Source organism: Wyeomyia smithii, chromosome 3 (assembly GCF_029784165.1).
Source record: "Wyeomyia smithii strain HCP4-BCI-WySm-NY-G18 chromosome 3, ASM2978416v1, whole genome shotgun sequence".
NCBI classification, from domain to species: domain Eukaryota; kingdom Metazoa; phylum Arthropoda; class Insecta; order Diptera; family Culicidae; genus Wyeomyia; species Wyeomyia smithii.
Window position 1 is genome coordinate 95,776,859 of NC_073696.1, and position 10,057 is coordinate 95,786,915.

General features: G+C 37.6%; 1 protein-coding gene across 10 annotated transcripts in view; it reads left to right on the plus strand.

Moving 5' to 3' along the window:
• Positions 1-4,570, plus strand: part of LOC129733316 (uncharacterized protein DDB_G0283357) — a 41,822-nt gene extending 37,252 nt beyond the window's left edge. For 8 of the 10 annotated variants that reach the window (XM_055695087.1, XM_055695093.1, XM_055695090.1 and 5 more), the window contains one exon: positions 26-4,570. In XM_055695087.1, coding sequence (XP_055551062.1) covers positions 26-150 — 125 coding nt within the window. In that variant the 3' untranslated portion in view covers positions 151-4,570. The remainder of the gene's footprint in view (positions 1-25) is intronic. The other 2 variants (XM_055695089.1, XM_055695096.1) reach the window with 1 other exon arrangement.
• The last annotated feature ends 5,487 nt before the right edge of the window (positions 4,571-10,057 follow it).

The window sequence follows — 10,057 nt, forward strand, 5'->3', positions numbered from 1 at the left end:
CAATGCCCATTTTTGTCTCTTTTAGCAGAGGACTTTGAATCCGAACTGGGCCTTGGGCAGATGGATTTCCAGAGTTTTCAGATGCTCTCCGATACCGGCACAATGATTGACCCGATGGACGAGGACAGTTTTCGACGGGAGCTTCAGTGAGACGACGTTCCGGCTGGTCGTGCTGATGATTCAACGACAACGCGGTTACAAGCTTTTGTTAAATTACTTTAAGTTTTAGAGTTTACGTTTGCGTTTATGAAAAGCTACGCGTTCGGGAGGAAAGTATCTATACCGATACCTTCTCTTTCTGGAAGCACTTCGCGTATGAGATGGTTCATTTTAATACGAGTCATGCTTTTAAAACGTAGGTAACCCCGAAATATCATAAGACTATTAATGTGCAGTACTACTACAAGTGGTTAGTGTGTTTTAAGGTTTTACCGTAAGAATGATCAGATACTTGAGATAATGAGGAACAATTAGGTAAGTTATTCGATAGCGGCGGCAGGGCAAAGGTGAATAGTTTAGAACACTAGCATGTGAGCGACTTACCGAAGTAGTACAGAGCCGGGGAAGAGAACGAAACCTCCCGCATGAGGCAGATATCCTGAATTGGAAAATAGACATAAAAGCACAAATCGACTCCGTATACCGTTTACCTTAATTTTGGCGCAAATTTTTTTAGTTCTGTGTTGATCAGGTTAAATTCCGTACTAATATCATGGATTGATATTGCATGCTTTACGTTAGCGAGTTTATACATGACCATAGTAGTTTATCTATCTGCGGTAATCAGAAGTTACGTTAACAATAATCGTACTAGCACGTCACTGGCCTGGTATGCTAGTTGAAGCGAAGAGTTACGGAAAATACTTAACATTTATTTAGAAGACAAGATCGTTTGTGACTGAGATGATTTTTTATGAGTGAGTCTCAATCTTTTACAAAAACAACTACCGAAAGAATGATGAAGCTGTATTTAGATAGAGTTATATGCAAAATAAATTACTTGTGAGCCTTCAGAAAACTAAATCCAAACGAAAGCAGCATGCAAGGAAGTATATATGGCTAAGAGAGACAGTGTGTAATTTTATTAAGAAAAAAAAAACTAGTTGAGAAGATAAATATCGTAACATATCAAAACCATTTTTTCCCTGCAGCAGAAAAATAGAAATCCAATAAAATCGCTCCCAGAAATTTTATACAATATAACCAAACCGAAAATTTGAATAGCAGTTTAAATATTGTTCATTTTCTCTCGATATTGCTCTCTCAAAAAGTCGCATTTCCAACTAGCCTTGCAGTCACTGTCTGTGAATAATTCTATTTCACTATGCTTCTACTAAGATACATGCTATAATACTGTTAAACCATTACTCTCTTTCCTATCTATTATACAATCCGTTTTACATTTGTCCTCGAAACGATTAAACAAATTAACAAACGATCTTCACCTAATACACATTTTTGCGTTACAAAGGGACAACCACAGATCAGTGTACTTCGAAGTTTATTCTAAACGTCGAGCAAAAACAAATGGAGCAATGGTCACAACACAACAGATGAATGGAAAGCACCTGTTTATTATTGAAATTGAAACAGACAAACAAAAAAAAAGAATGAAAGAATTATCAAAAACTCTGAAGCGAATGTGAAGAAAAACGACCTAGTGTAAATTTTACACTAAGACCATCAACAAAAATGTATAAAGTATGTTTTAAGATGAAATATGGTTTCTGTTTGTTTTTTCTTTAATTTGTTGGTCCTTTATTTTCAGCTGATGTGTTAATTCGTTGGTTTTGCTTTTGTTTTTCGAGGTTAATATTTTCGCTAAGAATATTGCAGAGTTCGTTACGACGTTTTAATGTTATTGCCAGTTTTTATTGATTGTTTTTGTTTGCTGTTCCCGATGACGAATGGTACAGTCAAACTTCTGTGCCATTCAAAGCAATTGTGATCACGCCCCTTCTTCATGATTTGACAGGTATGGAAAAGGAAAGCATTTTCTCGTTGTACTTCGTACGATTTTCCAGAAATTATGGCCTTATTCTTGGGAACAAGGTATTGGTACTTGGACCAAATATTTACTTAGTTTAGACGTTAAATGTTATGCGGAACTGGTTACTTGATTGCTTTTCTAGTATCAAAAACTAGTTTGAAAATCCTATTGACGGAAATTTCTACTTTTTTATCAGTACACTGCAAGTTTCAGAATCTACATCACCTAACCTTGGTCGAACTCAAGATGCTGCTTCAATAAAAAAGTGTTCAGAATAGGCAAGCACCGGTGGATTTTTCTGCACATAGAAGCAGGAACGTTTATCTCCCATCTGGTCTCGAGGTACGATGCTGGCCTAACAAGCCAGTCGTCGTAGGCTCGAGTCTCGGCTCGGGAGAGACTGTTAGTGTCAGTAGGACCGTAGCGCTAGCCCCGCAATTGTCCTGTACACTAAACAGTCGGCTGCGAAGTCTGTGTATAAATAAACAGAAGGTCGGAATGTAGCACCAAGGCTGCTTTGCTTTGCTTTAGAAGCAGGAACGTTATCTAGTGACTACTAGCAACTTCTTCGTGTTATTGCTATATCGTTTTTCTTCAGTTTACTAAATATTTTCTTTTAAGTGCTTTGAGTCATGATTTGTTTTTGGGGTCGCTTATCGATTTGCGTAATTCAGCTGCGAGACGTGTAGTATCACAAAAAAGCGGTTTGAATGTTCTAATGACATTTTTTGGAAGCGTTATGTTCTGTACTTTCTCTGTTCGTAAACAATTTGATTCCCAGTATTCTATTTTTCTAATTGCGTACCATACTTTAGGCTTTGTGGAAGCGCTTATGATTTGTTTATAACTGTGAACTAAGACATATTAAAGTATTTTCATAATCGAGACAAGAAGTTATTAAGATTGATCAATCTAAACGTTTCTTCTTATGTGACGAGTTAAACCATTTGGGTGTTTTTTTAAACTTCGCTAGACGTAGTTGTTCCGATTATCCAGCACTTTGAGCAAAACCTTGGGACAAACTTTTGACTCAAGTTTGCCAAGTAATTCACAGTTATTCGCCAACAATAACAATTACTCCAATAATGTAAAATAAATCAAAAGTGACGTTCTTTTCTTCACATTTTCGTACTTCATTATTTAAAATCGATAGAACTGGTCATAACTAGTTAAGACATTTTTTGAAACTTCATTTCAAAAGAATCAAACATGTTTGAGTTATAACTTCTAAGTTAAGGCTTATGTTACAACACGTTTCAAAAACTACTTAATTAAAAATTGGTTTTCCATCTGCACCAAATCTTGCACATCGAACGTGTGTGAAAAGTTTTATTCGGCTTTGTCGATGACATATTTTTTTGTTGTTGTGGAATTCTTCAATTTCAATTTCATTACAATTTTTTTTGCCTTTGCTTTGTTTCCCCTTTTTTCCAGTTTCTTGTGAAAGTGCATGTTTAACAGTAAGTATATCTCATATAGTGTATATTTTTTGAGATGAACATATACAATTAGAAGATTATTTTCAACCATCGACAGTACCTTTCGAATGCGATCCAAAATCTAACACTGGTATGCTGTGTATATGAAAAAAAATATAATGAGAGAAAGCAAAAACGACGAATAATTCAAAACATTAAAAAAATAGAGAACTCGCACAAGTTTGTTCCAGCTTGCGCCTTACGTCTCTGTAAGTGTACCTTTTGTATAGACTTATTTTTTAAACAAAACGAAAAAGAGATTTATCAATATTTATAATTGACTCAAATCTGAATGTAAATACAAAAAAAAAAAATAGAAATAAACTTGTAACCACGTTTGCCACATTTTCCCTTTAAATGGAATCTTGTTACTGGAAGGATTAAAAATGCCCTTTAGTTTAAATACTATTACTAGGTATTCAGACTTTAAGATTTGTTAATGTTTTCAAATGTGTATTAGAATAGGCAGGAAAAGTAATACGTGTAATGCAGAAGGTGGAATATCCAATTTTTCTTTATCGTATTACTTACACGCAGAACCAAAAAAAAAACGAAGCGAAAATGAAAATATCGCATTTCTGATCTGTATTCTTGTGTGACGTCAATTACCAGTACATGACCGCTGTGAATCGTTATTAGTTTCAACATGATTCAACATTAGTAACGATTAACACTCAGTGCGTTCAGGTGATACCTACTCAACTGATCCTGAGACAAAACGAGACACCTCGCTTGCCTTTTCTCTGCGGTCGAATAGCAGCAATCGTACAAATGCATTGCTTCCCTATGATCGATCCGAAAGTAATTTGGCCCATCATGAACAGGTCGGAAGAAGTTGATATTTAGGTGTACAAGGTTTCTGGTCTTGTTTTAGGAAATAAAAACAGTCATGGGTTTTCTAACCATTCGAGCGTGTTTTCCTTCAGTAACAATTGATCCTCGAACTATGTCATTGTCAAATAATGTTAGTAATCGTACCAAAATGACCACACTTCAAAAATACAATCCGGACTAAAAATGCATAAAATGTATGTATAACAACAGAAATAAAATCTAGCAGTTGTCGCTGTGATGAAAATCAAAATCGCATAATAAATGAGAAAAAAAATAAACCTATTTCATTCATGTTTTATTCCGAAATCATTCGCATGCATTTAAATTTACAATTATATTTCCTTCAATGAAATATTTTTCAAGATGGCTTCTACTCGAATTTTGAAAAAAATCAACAACATTGTAGGAATTTCTGAAATATTGAATACAAACTTTAGAAACATTCGAAACAGGGGATTTCAATTTAGAAAAATATTCACTTTTTCTTATGCTAATCAATGACCGACCTGTCATTGGGCCATGCTTGGTTTCGCTCTTTTGCTCTTTGAATGCTCAATAGGCTAAATTTTGTCAAGGAGGCAGAATTCGAACAAGTCATATCTGAAGCTCAAAAATTAGCGAAACCGCTAACTGAATATTAGCATCGTTAATTAGCGGTTAGCGAATTAGCGAAATGGTGCCCTCTACTGAGCGAGCGAATTTCGAATGTATTTTGATCTGTCGAACTGGGAGAGATGATACTAGAGAAATCAAGTACTGAAGGAGAATCTCTTGATCAATACTGTGGTTTTTCATGATTTTCTATGGTAAAAAAGTGACAGTCAGATATATTTTTTGCGTATATTTAAAGTTAGGGTAAGCCATGGGAAAAAAGATTTTGCTAAAAAAACAACAAATGTCAAACTTTTTGACAATCTTGCACGGCGGCTCGTTTTGAATTTTAGTTGAAAATTATGCTACGTTATGCTATATTGCAACATTTTTATGTTTTTCACTCCGCTACTGCGATTGAAAATTGGCTGACCTACATAAAACGTCAAATGGGCTGCGTGCACTATCCGCCATTAACGCTCGTGGATATGTAAGCTTCCTCTCCCATCTTTATGCTAGTATTTTTCGTTTTGTTTATGCATACTTGCAAAAATATCGACAGAAAAGTTCACGGTAAACCATTTTAAAAGCGAAAATCCTTCAGCTTTGACTGTGAATAATATCCTACAAATCTCAACATTAACTCACAAGGAAGGTAGTGCAATACCGATAAGAGTAATGGATAAAAAAGCACGTTGTTCTTCTGGTTTACGTTATGGTTCAAGCTTGGTGATCTTTGTTGGCTAACGGTCTAGGGCCGAACGAATCAGAGATATCCAGCTTCTTCTGTTTTGGGCAGCCAATCTCCTCATACACTAGCAGATTATGCATCTTCTTCCTCCACGCACATCAACCGCTTGCGATGCCTCTTCTTGGTTTTTTACTAAAGATAGTTTTGGCGGCTCTCTCATGTCCTCGGGTCCAGCACACTGAAGCCTGCCCCACTGTATTACCTTCACTGTTCCAGCATCAGGGTGGTTAATACGATAGATTATCGTCGACAATCGTCATCGCCGATACCGATAACATCTGGTATAGTTATTGACGATGACGATAGCGTCTTCAAATATAGTCACCAGCCATTATCAGCTCACTAACCTCTTATGTCAGTTTTGTCTGCTTTGGTTGCAAATGGTGCAACAGCTTGATCAAAAAGTAAGCACAGTGAGGAAGCCTTTTTTCACTTCTGAGGGTTGGAGACAAAGCATCACTAGGCAACAGGAAGAAACTTTTCCTTGTTTGTTTACGTTTGGTTTCTCATCAGAAAAAGAAATGTCTCAGTTTTATTAGTTTCAACTTGCGAGGCGCTTTTTGTAGCACGAATATGAATTGTAAGGTATGTGGCATTGTCATATTTACAATTAAAATTCATCTCAATGATATATCTTATGATGCAAAAATTAATATGGCAATGGTTGTTCATAAACAAACGTTATTATTTCGATATCGTCCAGTTGCTATCGTTTTTGGCAATGACGATAATGTCTGAAGACGTTAGCGTCATCGTCGATAACGATAGCAGATGGTATCGTCATCGGCTTTTACGATAGGTTATCGGATAACAACCTTGATCCGCATGTTTGCATACCTGGTAGTATCGATCGCAGAACTTTACGCTCAAAAACTCCGAGCACTCGTCGATCAGCTTCCTTCTTCCTTCAGCGTCTATGCTTCATGTCCGTAAAGGGCCATCGGGGGTATCAGCGTCCTATACAGCGCTAGTTTTGAGCGAGTATGCAAACTACGGGAGCTAGCTGGTTACGTAGTTCGTAGAAGGCCCTGTTTGCAGCTGCAACTCGTCGTTTCACTCCACGGCTCATATCGTTGTCATAAGTCACAAGCGTACAAAGATAAACGAATCAACCACTTCAAATCGTTCCCCATCTATCTCTACCTCAGCACCAACACCACGGGAACTTCCACACTCTATGCCAGCTACCATGTACTTTGTTTTGGTAGAGTTAATGACAAGTCCCATTCTCTCTTGGGCGGGGGCCGAGCGTGGTTGGTAACGTATTTTGCAAGGGGACACGTATAGCAATTGACCGGGATATATTACAAAAGTTCACATCAATGGACAACGTGATTTTAATTCCTTAACAACAACAACAAAAATCTCAAGGGTTGTATGCAAAGCCACGACCGCAAGGTTGACGTAGAACTACATAAGTTTGTTTATTGGATTACTTGTATTGAATTTGTTTAAGATTTTTGTGCAAAAGAGGCGTTGAAGTGCTACCGAATTTCAGTTTGCTCATACATCACTAAACAGGAATGGAACAAACACTATACAACGCATACAAGTTTCAACAGTCAGTGTGCATGCAGATTAAAATAACATTGAACTTTTAATTCTTGCGCAAAACGAGTTAATATTAAATCTTCAGTAATTTGTTTGTTGTCCTTGTAAGGACAAATGTTGTTCAATTTAATATCGGATATACTAATTTGATCGCATCTTTGCGCATTATTGACAGTCCGAATGAGCTATTCCTTCTGATAACACAGTGGAAAGCTGTTTTAACACTGAAAATTTGACAACTCATGGTAAGGTCTTCTCTACACAAGAGATACGTTCCAAATTTGTATGGGATCGCGTAAAAAATACTTTTTTTTACGCTTCGTCAGCTGGCCCTGCCACTTTCAATGCTGATACCCGCTGCAACTGCTGTTGCTATCCGTTGCCACAGTTGCGGCCGCTATCCGCTGCCATTGCTATCCGCTACACTGCAGGTGCTGCTTGTAATCGTTGTCTAGAACTAATATGAACAGTTTCGGCTGAAACAGGCTCTTTTATAGGCCAAATAGTGCATTCCTAATTACTAGACCTATTGCCGGTAACCGCAAGTCAGTCCCATCTGTAAAAATATGAAATCGAGAAAATAGCTCCGAAAGATATTTATCTCCCGCTCAGTTATCACTTATCTAAGATGAATTATTTTGACAGTATTCATGCCAAAATATAGTTTGCATACTAGCCTGCACTAATTACGTTGTAAAAACCACTGAAATAATTGATTTTATGATAAAAACTTCGATATAGACGTTAGTCAACGTCAAAACCTTGAGTGTGACTGATTTGCCGTGACATTCTACACCGAAGAGAATAGTAACCGTAAGTCAGTCACATCGCCATGTTGATACTATAGTGCGTGTTGACGTGTTGTTATTCGTTGCCGTGCTGTCCTTCGCAGTTCGGAAGTGTGTGTCCATGAGAACAGTTTGAAAAATGTCTGCGTTGAAAAATCTCATGATGTACGGAACCGATGAAAGCACATCCGGTGAGGATTCGGATGAAGTAACTGAAGCCGGGACAGCAGTTGGTTCATTCGACAACAAATGTCAAGATGATCGAAATCCGTTTGAGGCTCGAGCATCACCTTTGGAAATATATTGGAACGATTCCCTGGATTCTGATGGAAGTTTTTTCGATACCGAATATTTTTCGGATAGATCCACGAAGAAGCAAACCAAGAAAAAAATGGACTTGAATTCGTATTAGCAGGAAATTGCTGTACATACATTTATCACCAATTCAAACTAAAAACAAGTAATAATTGTTACTAGATAACTTATTTTCATATAAACGGTCATATCAAAGTTCTCTTCTCCACTCCCCATCCATTTTATTGTTGTATAATGCATGTTTTTTTTTTAAATTGGGACTGACTTTCGGTTATTTTTTCTCTGGGACTAACTTGCGGTTACTTTTCATAATAGGACAATTCGACTTGATATTTATTTCCACTTTTGTTGAAAAAATAGTGGTTTATTTTTAATTGGTACATCTGAAAATACACTTAAAGATAGGCCAAAATCCAAGGCTAAAAAAATTACAGTTGGAACTGACTTGCGGTTACCGGCAGTATAAAGGCAAAAGTAATCATATAACGACCAATCAGAGGTCGAAGTTTGCGTTTTGACAGTTTTCAATAATACAATAGTTTGAATAATAAAATTACAATTTTCTGCATTTGGGAGGATTAGAAGATTTTCCAATCGATTGTTGCAAGAACGAAGGAAATCCATCGAAAACTAACCGATTTATTAGAATTTGAAATTGGACATATTTTTCACTTTTTCCTGTTTTAGATTTTCATTTTACATCGCTATGTAGCCGAACTTCCTGAGAGACGTAGTTCTGCGTCAAAAAAAAAAAAAAACGTCTCCGCCAACCACGCACGACGCCTGGGTTCGAATCCTAACGCCGGCATAGGTGTCGATGGTTGTGGGGTGGCGTGATCCACTCACAACCAACCTAACTGGTCTAGATTCAATCCTAGCCGACACCGGGTGATATTCTGAGGTGAAAAATCTCTGGTATCACGCCTTCCATCGCATGAGGAAGTAAAGCCGTTGGCGCCGGTCCGGTTATCAACGAGTCGTAAGTTAGGGTCTTGGGTGGGGTCGCCTCCACGGGCGTCTGTGATTGGCACAACTACAGTGGCGGAATTTAGACCGACGGTAAATAAGCCAGATTAAAAAAATGTCCCATTCTCGCTGCTTCCCCCTTAAATGGCACGAAAACCTCCTCCACGACCCTACGGTCGATATCGATGATATCAATGTCGTCTGCATGGACCAAGGAGCATGTGAGATTTCGTGGTGAGAGTGCGTGATTTATAGTGCGATGTTCTGTTTCAGTCCATCTAAAGTTACAACCGCGGCTGGTGTCTCGCCAGCTATCCGCACGCATGATTCCGATCCCTCCAGAGTCATACTAATAAACCAAATAAGTTTTGTTGGGAAACTGTGGTGCTTATTACGGGAGTCACTTCACGGTGAAATATATTTCACTCTCACGCTCACTTCACTTTTTTAGACCTATTCCCGATTCCACCTCAAGTGAGGTGACAAAAATCCCCTCCGTGGAGTGAGATTGACAGTGAAGTGAAATTGAGAATAGGACAAGTGAAATGAGATTGTTTTCCAGCTTAAAAATCTCTAAGTCCCAGAAAGGCTTTTTTCCGTTTTTCTAGATAACACCAGATCTTGACGTGTTCTGCATTTCTAAGACGTTCGGCATCAAAAAAAAAAAATGTTTTTTTCGGCATCGAAAATTTCCTGAACTAGTTTGCTTTTTTTCCTTCCGGCAAAAAAATAAAAATTGTACCGCCTTGAGGCACGGATCAAATTCTGATTCGTTTCGTTACTGAAGAAAAAA